Source organism: Erythrolamprus reginae, chromosome 2 (assembly GCF_031021105.1).
Source record: "Erythrolamprus reginae isolate rEryReg1 chromosome 2, rEryReg1.hap1, whole genome shotgun sequence".
Taxonomy (NCBI): Eukaryota; Metazoa; Chordata; class Lepidosauria; order Squamata; family Dipsadidae; genus Erythrolamprus; species Erythrolamprus reginae.
Window position 1 is genome coordinate 351,592,069 of NC_091951.1, and position 22,910 is coordinate 351,614,978.

Sequence of the window (22,910 nt, forward strand, 5' to 3'; positions counted from 1 at the left end):
TGCCCAAGAATTTCTTGACCATTTTGAGATTGAAAGCGAGGCTTTTCTCAACTGTATAGGGACAGGAGATGAAACCTGGGCTTATCACCATCCTCCAGAAAGCAAACATCAATCAATGCAGTGGCGCCACACCCATTCTCCTTCAGCCAAAAAATTCAAAACTCAGCAATCAGGGAGAAAACTCTTGGGCACCCATCACACACAAATCTTGGGTGCCCATTGCAGCACCGTTCATGCCTTTCAGATTCAGGTAGCGTATTACAGTGCCCACTTCGCCCTTGGAGGGAAACCGAACGAGGACGCTCATCTCTAACCTTCACCATAATACCAGTCAATGATCTACTGATCACTGACACTGCTCGTTCTCTTCTGCTGGCTTCCCGCTAAATGATAGTAATACCAACGTCCCCCACGAACATTCCCCACGAGAGCTATGCGCCTTGTAACCTTACTTTCTGGATAGTCTATGAAGAGCAGCAGAGGAAATTGGGTATGCCTAGTTTAATGAAAAGAAGAATTAAGAGTGACATGCAGCGGTGGGCTACAAGCCGGAACGCTAAATTGGATAACCATTTGTCTGGAGTGGGGTGGGATTTTCTGCTTGGGTAGAATTGGCCTTCAAGACCTCCAAGGTCCCTTCTAACACTGTTGTTCTGTTGCTGCGTTGTGTGATGAGACTTGTAGACACCTGGTTTGGGAATGAGAAGGTTCTTTGTGTAAGATCTCTGCAGAGCACCAACTTGGAAAAAGTCTAACCCTACTGTTGTAGTTAGCTCTAGCCCAGCTCCGGCCCCAAGGAATGTAGAGGTGGATGTGGGGGAAACATCCACATGCCGCAGGCCTGTTTTGCTCTCGATGGAATCTGCCGACGAAGCCTCCTCTGACCAAGGAAGCGTGAGTGACAGGGAAGAGGGAAGTTTGGCAGACAGCCCAGGAGGAGATCAATCATCTGTATCATCCTTGGATTCTGAACAAAAATTAATGACACATCCACGCATGCGTAGAGTGATGCATAGGAGACAACAACTGAAGGATTATTACAAGAGAAAATGAGGCCACCTGTGGTTGGGTGGGGCTGCTGTAATTAGTGCTACAGATACAAAGAACAGGGTGCTGGTTCGGCCTTGTGGCAGTTTATCTGATTCATTGTTTTGTCAAGATCGTGGTTTTTGTGCTGTTCAAGATTGTGTGTGGACTCTCTGGACTTTAGAATTGGACTCAAATTCCCAGTTACTGGGTGAGCAATTGGATTGCATTTCACCTGTGCCTTGTGTGTACCAGAAAATCCCTTTGACATTTAAAAAGGGAGCTGTTCCTGTTTTTCTATTTATAAAAACCTTTGGGTTTTCCTTTTATCGTGTGGTGTGTGTCTACCTGGACTAATTACCCTGTAATTACGGGCAGTTGAAACACACTGGCAGAACACCTACACACTATTTTGGTTGTCTTCTTATTTTGGTAAGGTAGAAGATCTAAATTTAGCTGAATCAATTTAAGAGGTGCCCCAAATATGTTTTTGGATTGGCTAATCCCACCACCACCGTTATCATCATCTTCATCACCATTATCATCATCATAATTCCATCACCACCACCATCATCACCGTCTTCTTCTTCTTCATTATCAGCATCATTATATACTGAAATTCCATGCTTTGCAGCCCAACTACATTTAGAGGGGGTGTCATATGGGGAAACTGTCTTCAATTGTCCCATCTGAATATCTCTACCATTTTTACAATAACGTCTTATGCAAAAAGCCAGGCAGATGTAACCTGTTGAGGAATAGGGTATCAGGCAAGGTTTAGGCTAAAAGGTAAGGACCCTCTCGAATCAAGCTGATCTCCAAGAAGCCTTGGGGAGATGTCCTTGTAGTTTTCTTGGCGACGATGCAAAAATGGCAATATCTGGCCAATCTCGGCTGATGATCAGATAACCAAGAATGATCTTGAGTCTACTTGGATAGGAAACTATTAGCAAATCCCGAGCTGTAGCTCAGGGATCCCCAAACTTGGCAACTTTAAGACTTGTGGACTTCAAATCCAAGAATTCTCCAGCCAGCTTAGCTGGCTGGAGAATTCTGTGAGTTGAAGTCTACAAGTCTTAAAGTTGCCAAGTTTGAAGACCTCTGCTGTAGCTAGACCAGGAAAGGAAGTCTTAGAAGAAAACCATCTCACATCTCATTGCAAGAGAACAATATGGACAATGTCTGGGCAGCAACTCATTACACCTGAATGGAAGGATAGTTGACTTCTGTGTTTTCCATGAGTCAACCATTGGAGTCTTGTTCTTCCCTCCAAAGAACCTTGAGGAGTCTCCGTAGACTCTCGTCTATCTTCTGTGTCTTGAAATTGTTGGAATTGGCTGTTGTGACTCTTCATCATTCCTGTACCACCTTTTTTTTTTCATCCATCCAACCTGTCAGTGTATTAAGGTCAGACTTTCAAATGACCATTTGAATGTACATGATATGAGCAAACATGGAAACTGAACATCTAAATGTCTATGGGGCATCTCAATCATCCAGGTCATGGTTATCCCCAAAGTGTGTCTTCCAAAAAGAAACTGGACTTTCTGTGGTGGTGGTGGTGGTGGTGGTGGTGTTTTTCCTTTGAAAACATTTCGCTCCTCATCTAGGAAGCTTCTTCAATTCCTGAAGTCCCAGAAGAAGTACTGCTTTATACATCTTTAGTACTTTACCAATACTAATACTTTATAAATACTTAATACTTTATAAACTATGATTGCTGCTTTAATAAAACGTTAGCAAGACCACACCTGGGATGTTGCATCTAGTTTTGGCCACTTTATCAAAATAATAATAATAATTTTGAGACTTTGGAAAAAGTGCAGAGAATAGCAGCCAAGATGATAGAATTAAGATCATGTGAAGTGTTAATACAGTTTTATAAGGCCTTGGTAAGGCCACACTTGGAATACAGCATCCAATTTTGGTCCCCACGATAGAAAAAGGATGTTGAGACTCTAGAAAAAGTGCAGAGAAGAGCAACAAAGAGGATTAGGGGACTGGAGGTTAAAACATATGAAGAACAGTTGCAGGAACTGGGCATGGCTAGTTTAATGAAAAGAAGGACCAGGGGGGACATGATAGCAGTGTTTCAATATCTCAGGGGTTGTCACAAAGAAGAGGGAGTCAAACTATTGTCCAAAGCACCTAAGGGTAGAACAAGAAGCAATGGGTGGAAACTAATCAAGGAGAGAAGCAACTTAGAACTAAGGAGGAATTTCCTGACAGTTAGAACAATTAACCAGTGGAACTTCTTGCCTCCAGAAGTTGTGGATGCTCTATTACTGGAGGTCTTTAAAAAGGGAGTGAACAACCACCTTTGTGAAATGGTATAGGGTCTCCTCCTTGAGCAGGGGGCTGGACTAGAAGATCTCCAGAGTCCCTCCCTCCCTTCCTCCCTCTCTCCTTCCCTCCCTCCCTCCCTCCTTTCCTTCCTTGCTTGCTTCTTTCCTTCCCTGCTTACTTTTTCTTCCTCCCCTCTTTCTTCCTTCTCTTTTTCCTTTCTCCCTCCCTCCCCTCCTTCCCTCCCTCCTTTCCTTCCTTCCGTCTTCTTTCGTTCACCACCTACTTTCCTCACACCCTCCCTCACCTTTTTCTTTTCCTTTCATTAATTTCTCCCATCACCCCTCCTACCCTCCCGCCTTTGTCCTTCCTTCCTTCCTTCCTTCCTTCCTCCCTCCTTCCTTTCCTTCCTTCCTCTAAAGTCCCTTCCAGCTGTATTCTGATCGAAGCTTCTTGGATGAAAAGCAACACATTTTCAAAGGAAAGAAAGTCAATTTTCCTTTTTGGGGAAAAAAGCATCTTTTTGGAAGCTGAGTGTCTGTTTACATTCTCAGAGCTATTCCATCCTCCCACTGTTGAATGTTAAGAGGTTTAGCTTCCTAAATTTCAGGAACTTTCCAGGTCCTTGCAAAAGGTTGTGTCTGACCCATGAGACTGAATTCTTAGTTGAGAAGACGATAAGCCTTTTTTTCTTGTCTCTGCAATGACCTTAAAGTCTACTTTTCTCCCTTTCTCCCTCCAGCTGCATATCCTGCTGCCTATGGTCAGATAGGCCAAGCCTTCCCACAGCCGCCTCCCATGATACCACAGCAGCAGAGAGAAGGTGAGACTTGGTGATGCTGGAATGACCACCGCTAATTCTAAATTCTTATTCAGAAACAAGGCAAAATCAACTGTCCCGTAGGGTATTGTGGGTATCCAGGTATCAGAGAGGAAGAGACATCTTTGCTAGAGGTGACCAAATAAATAGCAAACCAAGAGAAGATGGTGAGTTGTTTATAAGAGACGTGGATGGTGCAGGAGTTAGGAGTTATTATTATTATTATTATTATTATTATTATTATTATTATTATTATTATTATGTCAGTGCAACACACCAAACGAGATCACTATGCTGGATTTCGTATTTCATCCCCAGTCGGGCGCTTCCCAAGCACCTAGGACTGCGTGATGTAGCGGCGAATTATGTTTGCCGATCCCAGTAAAGCGGCCTTTTGCAATTGACAGATGGAGATTTTGTCAATTCCAATGGTTTTCAAATGTCCGCTGAGATCCTTTGGTACTGCACCCAGCGTGCCAAGTACCACTGGGACCACTTTCACGGGCTTATGCCAGAATCGTTGCAGCTCGATTTTTAGATCTTCGTATTTCACTAATTTCTCTAGCTGCTTCTCCTCAATTCTGCTGTCTCCTGGGATTGCGATGTCGATGATCCATACTTTCTTTTTCTCCACGATCACAATGTCTGGTGTGTTATGCTTCAGACTTCGGTCAGTCTGAAGTCGGAAGTCCCACAGTAGTTTTGCTTGCTCATTTTCGACCAATTTTTCGGGCTTATGATCCCACCAGTTCTTTGCCACTGGGAAATGGTAGTTCCGGCACAAGTTCCAGTGGATCATTTGTGCCACAGCATCATGTCTATGCTTGTAGTCAGTCTGTGCAATCTTTTTGCAGCAGCTGAGTATGTGATCGATTGTTTCATCTGTTTCTTTACAGAGTATTATTATTATTATTATTATTATTATTATTATTATTATTATTATTATTATCCATTGCAATCAATACTCAAGTAAATGGATGTTTATGGAGAAAACCACAAATTCTGAAATAGCTCAGCTGATGAGTTTTACAGCCGCATATGAAAAGTATTGATTTATCTGGATGTGTCAAGAACTGAATTCACCAAGAAGTAGAGAAAACAGAAATGCAATGGATCTCTTTGGACATTAATCTCATTTTAAAAAGTGTATTTTTACACAATTCCTCTGAAGTTTATTTATTATTTATTTATTTACAAAGTATAAACATGATTGCCAAGTTTATGAAAAAATATGAACACTCTGAGAAACCCTGGTATAAAGAGAATTTCTTAGTACATTTCTTCTATGAGAACATACAGTATAGCATATTTTAGAGAAATGGACTCATTTTCAACTGTTCTTTTTGCCAACACGCTGATATTCTTTCTTTATTAAGTGGAAGATGAATGCAGAGAGAAAGGGAATAATTCAGAAGAATCAGCAGAGATTCCATTACATCACAAGGGTTTTTAGCTGTTTTAGTATTGGATTTTTACATTCTGTTTTTATCACTGTTGTAAGCCGCCCCGAGTCCATGGAGAGGGGCGGCATACAAATCCAATAAATAAGTAAGTAAGTAAGTTAGTAAGTAAATAAGTAAGTAAGTAAGTAAGTAAGAAAGAAAGAAAGAAAGAAAGAAAGAAAGAAAGAAAGAAAGAAAGAAAGAAAGAAAGAAAGAAAGAAAGAAAGAAATACAAAAGCCAGGTTCCAGCTCAATAAATAAATTGGTGCTGAATAATGCGCCCATTATTATAATCCCAGTGACACATATATATTTTGTTAATTCTATCTACGTTTTCTCCCTCTGACATCGGTTTAGTCCTATCCAGCAAAGGCGTACACGAGAAGATGACAACTTGCTGCTTGAATGCTCCAGAAGTTTTCTCTAGTACTTTGTGGACTATCGATGATAATAATAATAATAATAACAACAGGGTTGGAAGGGGCCTTGGAGGTCTTCCAGTCCAACCCCCTGCTTAGGCACAAAACCCAACGCCACTTCAGACAGATGGTTATCCAACATTTTCTTAAAGACTTCCAGTGTTGGAACATTCACAACTTCTGGTGGCAAGCTGTTCCACTGATCAATCGTTCCGTCAGGAAATTTCTCCTTCATTCTAAGTTGCTTCTCTCCTTGTTTAGTTTCAACCCATTGCTTCTTGTCCTACCCTCAGGTGCTTTGGAGACTAGCTTGACTCCCTCTTCTTTGTGGCAACCCCTGAGATACTGGAAGGCTGCTATCATGTCTTCCCTGGTCCTTCTTTTCATTAAACCATCTATGCCCAGTTCCTGCAACCATTCTTCATATGTTTTAACCTCAAGTCTCCTAATCATCTTTGTTGCTCTTCTCTGCAGTTTTTCTAGAGTCTCAACATCAAAAATTCCTTTAAATGACACTCACAACTTGATGCTACATCTGATCTTCTGGTTGATTGTCCATCCACAGAATCTAATTCGTCACTGATCTTCTTCCTCCATGGTCATAGATGAGGCAATAATCACAGAATATTATATTTATTTATTTATTTTATTTATTTTATTTATTGTTAGAGTTGAAAGGGACCATGAATGCCATCAAGTTCAACCCCCTGCCCAGGCAGGAACCCTATAGTACACCAGTCCAGTGGCAGTTCAATCTTCTCTTAAAAATGTCCAGAGTGTTGGAGTGTTGGAGTTGTTGTGAGCCGCCCCGAGTTGTTGTGAGCCGCCCCGAGTCTACGGAGTGGGGCAGCATACAAATCTAATTAATAATAATAATAATAATAATAATAATAATAATAATAATAATAAGTTCAGAACGTCCGCTGGTAGATTGCTCCATTGGTTGATCACTCTGACCGTCAGGAAGTTCCTGCTTATTTCCATGTCGAATCTCTCCTTGGTCAGCTTCCAGCCATTGTTCCTCGTCCGGCCCTCTGGTGCCCTGAAGAATAAATTGATCCCCTCCTCTCTGTGACATCCCCTCGTATACTTGTAGACTGCTATCATGTCCGCTCTGGCCCTCTTTTCTCTCGGCTATCCATGCCCAGTTCCCTCAGTCTCTCTTCGTAAGTCTTGGTTTCCAATCCCTTAATCATCTTGGTATATATTGTATGATGTATGATTTCCATTTGAATCTTGGCATCTTCTAAAAGCTATTCAAATCCAATGACCAAAAACAATTTGGTCATAACCAGAAAGAAGTAGACTAGAAATTTAACAGAATAGAATTAACAGAATTATAGAATAACAGAGTTGGAATGGATCTTCTAACTCAACTCTCTGCTGAAACAGGAGACCCTACACCACAGGTGAAAGGCCCTCGGTTTGCTCGTGCCTGTCGGTCATTGGAAAGCCGGCCCTGAAGGGGACGTGAGGCCTCGCCCATCTGCCCGAACACCACCATCTGGGTTCTTTTACCTTTTGCACATGTTGAAAAGTGTTCGGAAACTCCAGATCGTGCGGAATGCAGCTGCGAGAGCTATCATGGGCTTCCCAAAAATGCCCATGTTACACCAACACTCCGCAGTCTGCATTGGTTGCCGATCAATTTCCGGTCACAATTCAAAGTGTTGGTTATGACCTTTAAAGCCCTTCATGGCATTGGACCAGAATATCTCCGAGACCGCCTTCTGTCACACGAATCCCAGTGACCGGTTAGATCCCACAGAGTGGGCCTTCTCCGGGTTCCGTCAACTAAACAATATCAGTTGGTGGGCCCCAGGGGGAGAGCCTTCTCTGTGGCGGCCCCGACTCTCTGGAACCAGCTTCCCCCAGAGATTAGAACTTCCCCCACCCTCCTTGCCTTTCGTAAACTCCTCAAAACCCACCTTTGCCATCAGGCATGGGGAACTGAGATATCTCCCCCGGGCCTATACAATTTATGTATGGTATGTTTGTACGTATGTCTGCTTAATAATGGGTTTTTTTAAATATTTTAAATTGTAAATTATTAGATTTGTTATGAACTGTTTTATTCTGTTGTGAACCGCCCCGAGTCTACGGAGAGGGGCGGCATACAAATCTAATAAATAAATAAATAAGGAAGGAAGGAAGCAAGCAAGCAAAGAAACAAACAAACAAACAAATAAATAAAGTGTTTGTGCATACTCAAGTCTGAAATGATGTAGGGATTCCTGCTTGAATGGGGGGGGGGTTGGACTAGATGATCTACAAGGTCCCTTCCAACTGTAGTAATCTGTAATCTGTAATCATTGGAGGCTTTTAAAGAAGAGATTGGACAGCCATTTGTCTGTAAGGGGGCTGGACCTAGAACAGGGGTCTGCAACCTCGGCAACATTAAGATTTGTGGACTTCAACTCTCAGAGTTCTTTAGCCAGCTGGCTGAGGAATTCTGGGAGTTGAAGTCCACAAGTCTTACAGTGGCCAAGGTTGGAGAACATGGGAATAGAAGACCATCAAGGGACTCAACTGAGTCTGAGTCCCTTGGGAATGGGCGGCACATAAATGAAAAAAAATTAAGATAGATAAGATAAGACAAGACAAAACAAGACAAGACCAATTAATAGATGAGATGAGATGAGATTTTGTTTGTTTGTTTGTTTATTTGTTTATTTGTTTATTTGTTTATTTGTTTATTTGTTTATTTGTTTATTTGTTTATTTGTTTATTTGTTTATTTGTTTATTTGTTTATTTGTTTATTTGTTTATTTGTTTATTTGTTTATTTGTTTATTTGTTTATTTGTTTATTTGTTTATTTGTTTATTTGTTTATTTGTTTATTTGTTTATTTGTTTATTTATGGTTAGAGTTGGAAGGGACCATGCGGGTTATCAAGTCCAACCCCCTGCCTAAGCAGGAACCCTATAGCATCCAAGCCAAATGGCAGTCCAATTTCCTCTTTAAAATGTCCAGAGTATTGGAATTCACAACATCCGCTGGTAGGTTGTTCCACTGGTTGATCGTTCTGACCGTCAGGAAGTTCTTCCTTATTTCCAGGTTGAATCTCTCCTTGGTCAGCTTCCAGCCGTTGTTCCTGGAAGCTGACCAAGGAGAGATTCAACCTGGAAATAAGGAAGAACTTCCTGATGGTCAGAACGATGAGATGAGATGAGGTGAGATGATCAAGGTCCCTTCTGTTCTGTCTAGGACCTGGTCCGATTGGAATAAAGAAGCACACACATACACTCAGAGGATCCAAACTAAAAACTACATTGCTATTAAAACATCCAAGTACAAAACAGGTTAAGTTTTAGTCCATGCTGGCAGCATTCCCAGCTAAATTACCTCTGAGATAGGGAGCAATTCCCAGCCAGAAGCCAAACTCAACTAGGAAAATTCCTTTGAAGTGTTTCTATCATTCAATACAGACTTACAATTCTCCATGGGTTTTGGTCACACGAGCTTCCATGACTTAGAACAGTCTACAAGCAAAGTATTCCTTGAACCCCGAAGCTGGCACATCCATCCATCCATCATTGCAAATGTTATTCACCATGTCCACTTCCCTTCAGACTGTCCCTTATATACTGACAAGGCGTGGCCAAGTGTCCCATAAAGCTACTAATGCCAAGAACCCTTCCTTCTCAAATATTCATGTCTAGACATAGTCCTCCTGACTTTTGTATCTAACAGGTGGGCCTCCTCATCTAATTCCCAATCGTCTGACTCACTCAATACCATAGCTGGGGGTGCTACAGTCTCTGGTGGGTCCTCATTCCTTAAGTCCCCTTTCACTCTCAGACTCAGGAGCCAAGAGCACAGGCCAATTCACATCTGTCTCCTGGTCCTCGAAATCCATGACCAGCTGAGCTGGACAAGGACCACTCACAACACCTTCCAACTCTGTTATTGTATGTTCTGTCGGGCTCTCTGGTAGAATCCTCCCAAAAATTCACAGGTACAAATTTCAGACACACACACATTTGAAAATTCAAAACAATGTTCTTTATAATGAAAATTCACTTAAACCAAGCCCTCTTTTGGTATAGCAAAGAGCACTGGTCTCCAAACAAACTGGTAATTTGTACAAGTCCCTTATCAGTTCTGTGATACTTAGCTTGCAGCTGTGAGACAATTCACAGTCCTTCTTCTTCCACAAAGTGAAACACACTTTGCTCTGCTTTAGTTTCAAAGTGGGGAAAAATCAGCACACAAAAGGTCAAAGTCAATAAAGCAGTCACAAAACACAACGATCAGATAATCCTCCACAATGGCCAAACCCACAGGCTGCTATTTATAGCAGCCTCACTAATGACCACAGCCCCACCCAACCACAGGTGGCCTCATTTTCTTTGATAATCATCTCTCAGTTGTTGCTGCCTATGCATCGCTCTCCGCATGTGTGGCTGTATCATTAACTCTTGTTCTGAATCCAAGGAGGAGCTATATAATTGATCTCCTGCTGAGCTGTCTGCCCCACTCTCCTCCTCCCTGTCACTCATGTCTTCTTGGTCAGAGGAGCCTTCATCAGCAGATTCCACCGAGGGCAAAACAGACCTGCAGCATGTGGATGTCTCCCCCACATCCACAGTCCTTGGGGCAGGAGCTGGGCCAGAGCCAACCACAACAGCCCCCTGCACAGGAGAGAAACAACATTGTATCCTGTTAGGTTTTAAGTAGACCGTTTGGGAAGAGAGAACATCACTTGGACCTGAGAGTGCATAACCACCTTGGAATTTAATCAACTACAGCCTTGTCTCCCCCAGAAGATCCTCCCATGCTCCCTCTGTGGACAAAATTTGTGTTCCCTCTGTCTTCATCAGGGGTTCCTTTTTCTATTAATCCGAAATGGAAATGCAGCAAAAAAAGAGGACTTTCAATCATGGACCAAGACCCGGGAATTTTAATGAGCTTTAAACGGGCATCTGTCAGAACCCTGATGTGGCGGAACTGGCCTGCCAGCCAAGGGATGAGTAACGACCCATAAAAAGGAGGGGGAAGCCAGCCCCTTTGTGAATTCCACTATCTAACAGGAAAGGCAAAGTTGTAATTTGCAGCGTTATGACATTATAATTATGCCCCCATGAAAAGCGAGAGCATTAACAAAAACAGACTCATCTAGATTGGTGGATGTTCTTGTTTTTTCTACTCCCCACTGGAGGTGTGTGTGTGTATGAGAGAGAGACACAGAGAGAGAGAGAGAGAAAGAGAGGGAGAGAGGGATGTGACATCAAATCCATGACATCCAAGACTCATCTCTTACTTATCCACATCAAACTACAGAATAACAGAACTGGACCTTGGAGATCTCCTAGTCTAACCCTCTAAACAAGCCAGGGACCTTACAGATAATACTCGGGAAATTAGAATATTGTGCAAAAATTCATTTGTCTAATGAAAATTAGATATTCTAATTTTTCGAGGTTCGTCTGTCTATGATCATTCCAGAGAAATGGTTGTCCAATCCAGCAACAGAACAACAGAGTTAGAAGGGACCTTGGAGGTCTTGAAGGCCAAGTCTTCCCAAGGGGAAAATCCCACCCCACTCTAGACAAATGGTTGTCCAGTCTCTTCTTGAAAACATCCAGTGATGGAGCACCCACAACTTCTGGTGGCAAGCTGTTCCACTGATCAATTGTTCTAATTGTCAGGAAATTTCTCCTTAGTTCTAAGTTGCTTCTCTCCTTGTTCAGCTTCCATCCTTTGCTTCTTGTTCTGCCCTCAGGTGCTTTGGAGAATCATTTGACTCCCTCTTCTTTGTGGCAACCCCTGAGATATTGGAAGACTGGTATCAGGTCTCCCCTGGTCCTTCTTTTCATTAAACTAGCCATGCCCAGTTCCTGCAACCGTTCTTTGTATGTTTTAGCCTCCAGTCCCCTCATCATCTTTGTTGCTCTTCTCTGAACTCTTTCTAGAGTCTCAACATCCTTTTTTCATCGTAGCAACCAAAACTGAGTCCAATATTCTAAGTGTGGCCGTACCAAGGCCATTTATAAATTACTGATATTCCGTTGTCCCCCTTCACATTTGATTGATTGATTGATTGATTTTGTCCAATACACAATGAGGGTTTTAGTGGGTATACACATAGTAAAATACATAATGAATGTTATAGAGGAGATACTCTTAGTAAAATATATCTAAGAAAGAATAGAAGATATAGGAATAAAACATATCAATGAAAGAATAGAAGAAGAGATATAGGAATAGAAGAAAGGTAGAGGAGATATAGGAGAGCAATAGGACAGGGGACGGAAGGCACTCGAGTGCACTTGTACTCGCCCCTTACTGACCTCTTAGGAATCTGGATAGGTCAACCGTGGATAACCTAAGGGTAAAGTGTTGGGGGTTTGGGGATGACACTATGGAGTCCGGTAATGAGTTCCACGCTTCGACAACTCGGTTACTGAAGTCATATTTTTTACAGTCAAGTTTGGAGCAGTTAATATTAAGTTTAAATCTGTTGTGTGCTCTTGTGTTGTTGTGGTTGAAGCTGAAGTAGTCGCCTACAGGCAGGACGTTGCAACATATGATCTTGTGGGCAATAATTAGATCTTGTTTAAGACGTCTTAGTTCTAGGCTTTCTAGGCCCAGGATTGAAAGTCTAGTCTCGTAGGGTATTCTGTTTGGAGTGGAGGAGTGAAGGGCTCTTCTGGTGAAGGATCTTTGGACATTTTCAAGGGTGTTAATGTCTGAGATGCAATATGGGTTCCAAACAGATGAGCTGTATTCGAGGATGGGTCTGGCAAAAGCTCTGGTAAGTAGTGTGAGATTGCCAGAGCAGAAGCTACGTAGGATTAGGTTTGCAACTCTTGAAGCCTTCTTGGCTATGTTGTTGCAGTGGGCTTTGGCACTTAAATCTTTTGTTATTAGTATACCAAGTGGGGATTATCTGTGATAATTTGATTATTCAGTTCGTATTTGGAGTTCAAATTCTTCTTCCCAATGTGTAGGACAGAGCATTTGCTAGTTGAGATTTGGAGTTGCCATGTGTTAGACCACTCAGATTCTGTTTTTTTCTTTCTAGTATTCTTGAAAAAGAGAAAAGTTTTGTCCTGTTGGGGTTTTTTTCCCCTAAATTTATTTATTTATTTATTATTATTATTTATTTATTTATTATTTAGATTTGTATGCCGCCCCTCTCCGCGAACTCGGGGCGGCCATTGCCCATTCTTTGGTTGATTATTGCTGATCCACCCAGGCTGCCAGACATCTGAGGCCAAAAGAACATTCATAGCAGAAGAGAAGCGAGCCCTCTGCAAAGCCAGAGCTACACATGCTGCGACAATGGTGCCTGTGCATGTCTGCCCAACATGTGGCAGAACATTTCGTGCCCGTATAGGCCTTACCAGCCATCTGCGGATACATTGCATAGAGCCCACAATCCATTAGATGTCAAGGCCCTGTTTGAACAGTCTGCGGAGAAGGGCGGCATACAAATCTAAATAATAAATAAATAAATAAATAAACATGATGGACAAACATCATGGGAATTTATCTGGGTATTTAGAGAAGGGTTTTTCCCCCCCAATTCTCAGTAAAAGAAGAAATGAGAAGGAAATTGAGAAATGTGTACAGTGGTACCTCTACTTAGGAACTTAATTCGTTCCGTGATCAGGTTCTTAAGTAGAGAAGTTTCTAAGAAGCAATTTTTCCCATAGGAATCAATGTTAAAGCAAATAAAGCATGCGAAACCACAGGGAGGGTGGAGGCCCTGTTTCCTCCCAGGAGATTCCTAGAGAGGCCCCACAGAGTCTTCTCCCGGCCTTTTGTGGCCCTGTTTCCTCCCAGGAGATTTGTAGGGAGGCCCCAGGGAGGCTTTTCCCCACCTTTTGTGGCGCTGTTTCCTCCCAGGAGATTTGTAGAGAGGCCCCACGGAGGCTTCTCCCTGCCTTTTCTGGTCCTGTTTCCTGCCAGGAGATTCCTAGAGAGGCCCCACAGAGGCTTCTCCCTGCCTTTTCCGGTCCTGTTTCCTGCCAAGAGATTCGCAGAGAGGCCCCACGGAGGCTTCTCCCTGCCTTTTCTGGTCCTGTTTCCTGCCAGGAGATTTGTAGAGAGGCCCCACGGATGCTTCTCCCGGCCTTTTGCGGCCCTGTTTCCTCCCAGGAGATTTGTAGAGAGGCCCCACGGAGGCTTTTCTCCACCTTTTATGGCGCTGTTTCCTCCCAGGAGATTCGTAGAGAGGCCCCGCGGAGGCTTCTCCCTGCCTTTTCTGGTCCTGTTTCCTGCCAGGAGATTCCTAGAGAGGCCCCACAGAGGCTTCTTCCTGCCTTTTCTGGTCCTGTTTCCTGCCAGGAGATTCCTAGAGAGGCCCCACAGAGGCTTCTCCCTGCCTTTTCCGGTCCTGTTTCCTGCCAAGAGATTCGCAGAGAGGCCCCACGGAGGCTTCTCCCTGCCTTTTCTGGTCCTGTTTCCTGCCAGGAGATTTGTAGAGAGGCCCCACGGAGGCTTCTCCCGGCCTTTTGCGGCCCTGTTTCCTCCCAGGAGATTTGTAGAGAGGCCCCATGGAGGCTTCTCCCTGCTATTTCCGGCCCTGTTTCTTCCCAGGAAATTCCTAGAGAGATACCACAGAGGCTTCTCCCTGCCTTTTCCAGCTCTGTTTCCTCCCAGGAGATTCCTAGAGAGACCCCACGGAGGCTTCTCCCCACCTTTTCCAGCCCTGTTTCCTCCCAGGATACCTAGAGAGACCCCACAGAGGCTTCTCCCTGCCTTTTCCGGCCCTGTTTCCTCCCAGGAGACTCCTAGAGAGGCCTCACGGAGGCTTCTCCCCGCCTTTTTCAGTTACAGTTTGGGAGGCTTGGGTTCTTAAGTAGAAAATGGTTCTTGAGAAGAGGCAAAAAAATCTTGAACCACCCGGTTCTTATCTAGAAAAGTCCGTATATAGAGGCGTTCATAGGTAGAGGTACCACTGTATATAATTACAGACAAAGTATAAACATGATTGTGAATATATAAGATGTACAAGCATGGTTATGAGTACATGATATTTTACAAAAAACAAAAGCATTGGGACATTCGGTCAGGGAGGGCAGACATGCTGGTGAGCTTATGCACGCCCCTTACAAACTTCTTAGGAATGGGGTGAGGTCAATGGTAGACAGTCTAAGGTTAAAGTTTCAGGGGGTTGGGGAAGAAACCACAGAGTCAAGTCAAGTATTCCAGGCATTGATCGCTCTGTTGCTGAAGTCGAATTTTGGAAACCCACCTTGGAGCAGTTTACATTAAGTCTGTATCTATTGTGAGCTCATGTATTGTTGTGGTTGAACTTGAGAGATAGGACATCATAGCAGATAATTTTGTGTGCTACACTTAAGTTGGACCAAGGGTGACATAGTCCTAAATTGTCTAAGCCCAAAATTTCAAGCCTGGTGGCAGAAGCGGTTTACTTTAAGTTTGTATCAGTTGTGTGCTCGTGCATTGTTGTGGTTGAAGCTGAAGTAGCTGTAGACAGGAAGGACGTTGTAGCAGATTATTTTATGGGCTATGCTTAGGTCGTGTTTAAGGTGACATAGTTCTAAGCTTTCTAAACCTAGGATTGTAAGCATAGTTGTATAGGGGATTCTGTTGAGTATTATATGTAGGGTATTATACAGTGATACCTTGTCTTACAAACCCCTCGTCATACAAACTTTTTGAGATACAAACCCGGGGTTTAAGATTTTTTGGCCTCTTCTTACAAACTATTTTCACCTTACAAACCCAAACCGTTGCCGCTGGGATGCCCCGCCTCCGGACTTCTGTTGCCAGCGAAGCGCCCATTTTTGCACTGCTGGGATTCCCCTGAGGCTCCCCTCCATGGGAAACACCACCTCCGGACTTCCATGTTTTTGCGATGCTGCAGGGGAATCCCAGCAGGGGAATCCCAGCAGCACAAAAATGGGCACTTCGGCTGGCAAAAGGAGTGACTTTTGGGCTTGCACACATTAATTGCTTTTCCATTGATTCCTATGGGAAACATTGTTTCATCTTACAAACTTTCACCTTACAAACCTCGTCCCGGAACCAATTAAGTTTGTAAGACGAGGTATCACTGTATTTGAGACAGTTAAGGACTCCTCATTGCCGGTGGTCCCGTGCGCTCCTGGTGACTGGTGCGTGCACATGGGCGTCCAGTGTGCGGGTGCGCAATTTGGCTTCTGTGCATTTGCAGGAAGTAAAATTGCACACAACAATGCTCATGTGGGAGAGATTTCACTGGTCTTCTTTTTGCTTTTTAAGTTTATTAGCTAGCCATATGCTGGATTTGTTCACATTTTCAAAATTAAATTGTTTAGTGCTTTTTATCTGTTGGGCTAATTTTTCATTATCTAACAAATTTAGTTGATGTTTTGTCCAAGACATCTTCTCTTTTATATTGATATTCTGTGGTTGCTTTTGTAGTTCTTCTTCTAGTATTCTATATTCCTCTTCCAAATTTTCAATTTTTGCTCTCTTTTTTTATAGTCTTTGGCCATATATGAAATTGTGAATCTCCTGGTCACAGCTTTAGCTGTGTCCCAGAGGTTTTGTAGGCTAGTAGGCATGCGCGGAAGCAAAAAAAAAAAACCACCCAGGTGAAATCGGTGAAATCTCACATGCGCAAGAATCACTCGCACTCCGGAACCGCCTGCTACTGCACGAATCCCAGCGGCCGATAAGGTCCCACAAAGTTGGCCTTCTCCGGGTCCCGTTGACTAAACAATGTCATCTGGTGGGCCCCAGTGGAAGAGCCTTCTCTGTGGCGGCCCCGGCCCTCTGGAATCAACTCCCCCCGGAGATTAGAACTGCTCCCACCCTCCTTGTCTTCCGTAAACTACTTAAGACCCACCTATACTGCCAGGCATGGGGGATTTTAGACACCTTTCCCCCAGGCTTATTATAATTTATGTTTGGTATGTATGTGCTATTTGGTTTTTAATTATGATAGGGTTATTAGGTTTTTTAAAAATATTAGATTTGTGCCAGTATAATATTGTTTTTATCGTTGTTGTGAGCCACCCCGAGTCTTCGGAGAGGAGCGGCATACAAATCTAATAAATAATAATAATAATAATTATTATTATTATTATTATTATTATTATTATTATTATTATTATTATTTTGCTTCCTGTGCATGTACAGAAGCCAAATCTCGGGGACGCATCTCCATTTTTCCTACCGGGATGGCGTATCGGACCATCCATAGAAACATAGAAAATTGACGGCAGAAAAAGACCTCATGGTCCATCTAGTCTGCCCTTAGAAATCACTACCCCTAAATCCTTCTCTTCTGAAGTTTTTGCTGCCAATACAATACTCAGATTGAGGATTCCTTTTCCACAAGTTCATTTATTTTACATTTGGAAACATTAAACTGCAGTTTCCATTGCTTTGACCACTTATCTAGTAAAGCTAAATCATTTGCCATATTACAGACGCCTCCAGGAATATGTCCATGCTGCTGCCCAACACTGATTAGAGAGGATGTAAGTGCCAGAGTCTTACCTCCCTCTCTCCTTTCTCTCTCTCTCCCTCTCTCCCTCCCTCTTTCTCTCTCCTTCTCCTCCACCTTCCCCCTAGGACCAGAGGGCTGCAACCTGTTTATCTACCATCTGCCCCAGGAGTTTGGGGACGCAGAGCTGATGCAGATGTTCCTGCCATTCGGTAATGTCATCTCCTCGAAAGTGTTTGTGGATCGGGCGACAAACCAAAGTAAATGCTTTGGTGGGTAAAGATAACAAAACAATTAGTTTCATCCAGGAAAGGAAGTTTTTCTGAACTACTTTTGACCATTATTATTATTATTATTTGATTTCCTTCAGACTGCTGTTTCTTTATTATTTATTGATTTTTCCAGGGTTTTGGGTTTTCTTTGCAAATTTATATTCAGCTGACTTTTTCCTTCCTCCTCTCTCACTTTACCTTTGTTGATACACTCTGTCCTTCCTCCCCTCCAGTACCTTTCCTGTACCTTCTCCACCTCCTTCCTTCTTAGAGTCTCCGACTCAAACCCTGTGACTCCTGCTACACCAGGGAATATGTGGGGCTAAACACCCCAAATCTCTGGCTGCAGAGAATGGGGGAGCCCCATGCACTGGGGGGTGGGTGACTTCTAGGACAATTCACCGTGGTCAGCTCTCCATAGCCAACTCATCACAGGTCAATTCAATGCCGTATTAATCTGATCTGCCCAAGCAATGAGGCCCCCAAGATATAGGTCCACACCAGTAGTGGGTTGTAGCCAGTACGCTTAGGATCGGAGTTCTGGTGGCGGAAATGGAGATGTGCACATGTCTCCACACCTCCGATGCATGCATGTGCTTGCACACATGAGATTTTACTTCTACTCATGTGCAGCAAGCAAAATCTCATGCGAGAACACACTCATGCATGAGATTTCACTGATTTTCGGCATTGTTTGCTTCTGCGCATGTGTGGAAGCAAAGAAATTGCTGAAAATCAGTGAAAGTTCACGCGTGAGAGCACCTTCATGTGAGATTTTGCTTGTTGTGTATCTGCAGAAGCGAAATCTTGCACCAACGAGCACGCATACAGCTACCGGGCATACTCACACTCACAACAATCCCAGAGGGCGTACCTGTAGCAGCCAGTAAGTGGAACCCTCGCCTGTTCCACACGCATGGCTTGGACAAGATTTAAGCATATTATTGTAATAATTTAGTATCAGAAAGGTTTAACTGTGTAAAATGTATCAGCGAAGCAAGAAATAAGTCTGTTCATATCAGCTGTTCATTAAAGCCAAACATAAAGCCAAAACTTCCAAATAGTTCTCTTTGATCCAATCTCTAATTAACATGACTCACTCCGAGGAAGCCCGGAGTCAAGATTTCACCTTCTTAGTTTGTAATTCACATAAATAATCCAAGAGCCAAATCCAAAGAGTCATCGCTCACATTAGAAAGTTGACTTCCACACTCGCTCATCACAAGACTAACCCTTAAATATCCAAAAGGCGTGGCCAAGTGTTCTATAGATCTATCCATGCAGAGACCTCTTCCTGCTTAGCCACTCATGTCTGCTAACAGTCCTGCGTACTCTGGCATCAAGAAAAGGCTCCTCCACTTCTCCTGAGTCACTCATGGGCACCTCTGGAGGTGCACCAGGCCCTGGTTGGCTTTCAACCTCTGACCCCATGTCCTCTCTGCCCTCCTCACTCTCAGACCTAGGTACACTGGCCTTGGATACCAACCCCTGCCCATCTCTCAATCCTCAGAATCCATGATCAGCTGCACAGGACACAGATGGGCCACAACATATGGTAATCTATTCATGCCATTACTTTTACTATCGATGACCACATCTTGGTCAAAATTATCATGTGAGATTTTGCTTGCTGTGCATCAGCAGAAGTGTATTTTGGATTCTATTTCTGGATTGACCTGCTTGGCTTATATTATTTGCCAGGCTTCCACTCAAAATTAATTTAAACTTTCGTATTTGTGGACTTGTCCCGCAGTGGTGAGTTGGCCACAATGAATTCGCTGCGTTGAGTTGGCCATGGTGAGTTGGCCATGGTGAGTTGGCTGCGTCCAGTTGGCCGTGGCGAGTTGTCCCATTCTGTAACTGGGAGAAGGGACAGGGAAAGGAGCCATGGAGGAGAGAGGTTGGTCAGGGCGGGTGGATGGAGAGGGGAAATGTGGAATGCTAAAGCAGAGAAGGAGGGATGGGAAGGAGAGAAGGAAGAGCGGAGAGACGAAAGTGAACTCAACGGGGAAGTCAGACATCAGCAGGACTGAATCTCCATTGGCCGAAGACAGAAGGGTTGGAGAGCCTCAGTCAACCAGGTTGTCCCAAAGGTGCTTTGTCAAAAAGCAACTGGACTTTCTTGGTTTCCCTTGAAGACATTTCGCTTCTCATCCCAAAAGCTTCTTCCACTTCAAACAAAACCAAGGAAGTCCATTTGCTTTTGGACAACGCACTGTTGGGGCCCTGACAGGTTGGGTTTCACTAGGCATGTGGGAACATCGATGTTTGAACTCTTGGGAGGTGGTCCCCGTTCCCACTCCTCTTTCCTCTTGTGCTGCTGCTAATTGTTTTGGATGCCATGTTGTTGGATGGGTTGGTGGGTCCCACTACAAACACCCTGCCTTCATCTCCCGCCATCACTTCACTCCCCCCATAAGCCACCCGCTATCTGCTTACCTGCATCGGTTCCAAAACTTCTCTTCACCTGCCTCCAACCCTTGCCTTCCTGTCCCGGCCAGGTGGGACCTCAAAAATTGAGATGCAGAAGGAACTTTTTTTGCTTTTGTTAGCATTCCACCCTGGGTTTATTACCAATGTTAGAATACCAAACTTGAAATAGAGTATATTTTGGATTTGTTGTACTGCTATATTGTTTTATTATTGTTGTGAGCTGCCCCGAGTCTTCGGAGAGGGGCGGCATACAAGTCCAATAAATTATTATTAATTAATTATTATTATTATTAGATATGGCAGTGGTGGGTGTTCAACCAATAACACAGACTGGTCAGTAAGTGTATAACTATTATTTACAATGTATACAATAAATTAACCAGTAAACAGTTAGCTACCTACACCAAGCAATCATATACAGTTCTAAACATACAGCAGCTAACTATTAATATGACGCACAGTTCCATACAATGCTATAATATAGCGTAATACATGGACCATATCAAGCAAACAGCAACCTTTTAGCCCATAGACCATTTAGCACACAGCAATATATCTTATATTATTAGCACACAGCAGTATTAGCACACAGCAGAATATTTATTTGTTTGTTTGTTTGTTTGTTTGTTTGTTTATTTATTTATTTATTTATTTATTTATTTATTTATTTATTTATTTATTTATTTATTTATTTATTTATTTATTTATTTATTTATTTATTTGTTTATTAGATTTGTATGCCGCCCCTTTCCGTAGACTCGGGGCGGCTCACAACATAATAAAACAATTCATAACAAATTTAATAATTTAAAATTTAAAATTTAAAGTAGTTAAGAAAACCCCATTTTTAAGCAGACATACCTACAAACATATCATACATAAATTATATAGGCCCGGGGGAGATATCTCAATTCCCCCATGCCTGACGACAAAGGTGAGTTTTGAGGAGTTTACGAAAGGCAAGGAGGGTAGGGGCAGTTCTAATCTCTGGGGGGAGCTGGTTCCAGAGAGCCGGGGCCGCCACAGAGAAGGCTCTTCCCCTGGGACCCGCCAACCGACATTGTTTAGTTGACGGGACCCGGAGAAGGCCAACTCTGTGGGACCTAATCGGTCGCTGGGATTCGTGCAGCAGAAGGCGGTGTCGGAGATATTCTGGTCCGATGCCATGAAGGGCTTTATAGGTCATAACCAACACTTTGAATTGTGACCGGAAATTGATCGGCAACCAATGCAGACTGCAGAGTGTTGGTGTAACATGGGCATTTTTGGGAAAGCCCATGACTGCTCTAGCAGCTGCATTCTGCACGATCTGAAGTTTCCGAACACTTTTCAAAGGTAGCCCCAATATATTCTATTGCTAACACAGAGAGCATTAAGCACACACCTCTATCTTAGCACACATCAGTACTTTAGCGCATAGCATAGTACACAGCAATACAGCAAACATTATCAATATTAGCCGCAATAGCCACCAACAACTACCAATACATTTTATTTATTTATTTATTTTGTCCAATACACAATACATATTGAAGAGGATAGACATGAAGTATTATATATAAAGAAAAGATATAAAAGTAGAGGAGAAGATATTTGAAAGGAAGAAAAGATAATGATGATATATGAGATAAGGAGAGACAATTGGATAGGGGACGAAAGGCAGGCTAGTGCACTTATGCACGCCCCTTACTGACCTCTTAGGACCTTGGAGAGGTCAATCGTGGATAGTCTAAGGGAGAAATGTTGGGGGTTAGGGGTTGACACTACGGAGTCCGGTAATGAGTTCCACGCTTCGACAACTCGATTGCTAAAGTCATATTTTTTACAGTCAAGCTTGGAGCAATACAATACAACCCAATACAATGCAACACATTTGTTTCTCTTTTTATGGCTAATTGCAGCCTAGCTCTTAAAGCAGTGATGGTGAACCTTTTTTCCTTGGGTGCTGAAAGAGTGTGCATTAACATTATTGAGCATGCGCGAGTGCTCACATCCTGGGGAGGGCGAAAACAGCTTCCCCCACCCCTAGGAGGCCCTCTTTCCCAACATCTGGTGAGCCCAGTAGGTTCATGTTTCACCCTCCCGCGGCTCCAAAGGCTTCCTGGAGCCAGGGGAGGGTAAAAAACGCCCTTCCCCATCCCCCATGCGCTCTCTGGAAGCCCCAAATGCCCTCCCAGAGCCTCTCTGTGAACAAAAAATCATGGCACACACATGCACATTGGAGCTGAGCTAGGGTAACGGGTAATGAAGTCTACGGAGAGGGGCGGCATACAAATCTAATAAATAAATAAATGAATAAATAAATAAATAAACGGCTCATGTGCCAGCAGATATGGTTCTACATGCCACCTGTGGCACCCGTACCATAGGTTCGCCATCACTGACATGTACCATTCATTTTATTTTTATTTATTATTAGAGTTGAAAGGGACCCTACAGGTCATCAAGTTCAACCCCCTGCCTGAGCAGGAAATCCTACATCACCCCAGTCAAATGGCAGTCCAATCTCCTCTTGAAAGTGTCCAAAGTTGGGGAGTCCACAACCTCCGCTGGGAGGCTGTTCCACTGGTTGATCGCTCTCACTGTCAGGAAATTCTTTCTTATCTCCACGTTGAATCTTTCCTTGGTCAGTTTCCAACCGTTGTTCCTCGTCTGGCCCTCTGGTGCCCTGGAAAACAGTGTGTCCCCCTCCTCTCCATGGCAACCCCTCAAGTACCTGTATACAGCTATCATGTCCCCCCCAGCCCTTCTTTTTACTAGACTATCCATGCCCAGTCCCAGCAACCTTTCCTCGTATGACCTGGT

At 43.4% G+C, this 22,910-nt stretch overlaps 1 protein-coding gene across 1 annotated transcript in view; it reads left to right on the top strand.

Moving 5' to 3' along the window:
• Nucleotides 1-22,910, top strand: part of CELF4 (CUGBP Elav-like family member 4) — a 794,292-nt gene that overhangs the window by 708,228 nt on the left and 63,154 nt on the right. The window contains exons 10-11 of the mRNA XM_070743645.1: nucleotides 4,052-4,132; nucleotides 17,529-17,612. Of these exons, the coding sequence (XP_070599746.1) occupies nucleotides 4,052-4,132; nucleotides 17,529-17,612 (165 nt within the window). The remainder of the gene's footprint in view (nucleotides 1-4,051; nucleotides 4,133-17,528; nucleotides 17,613-22,910) is intronic.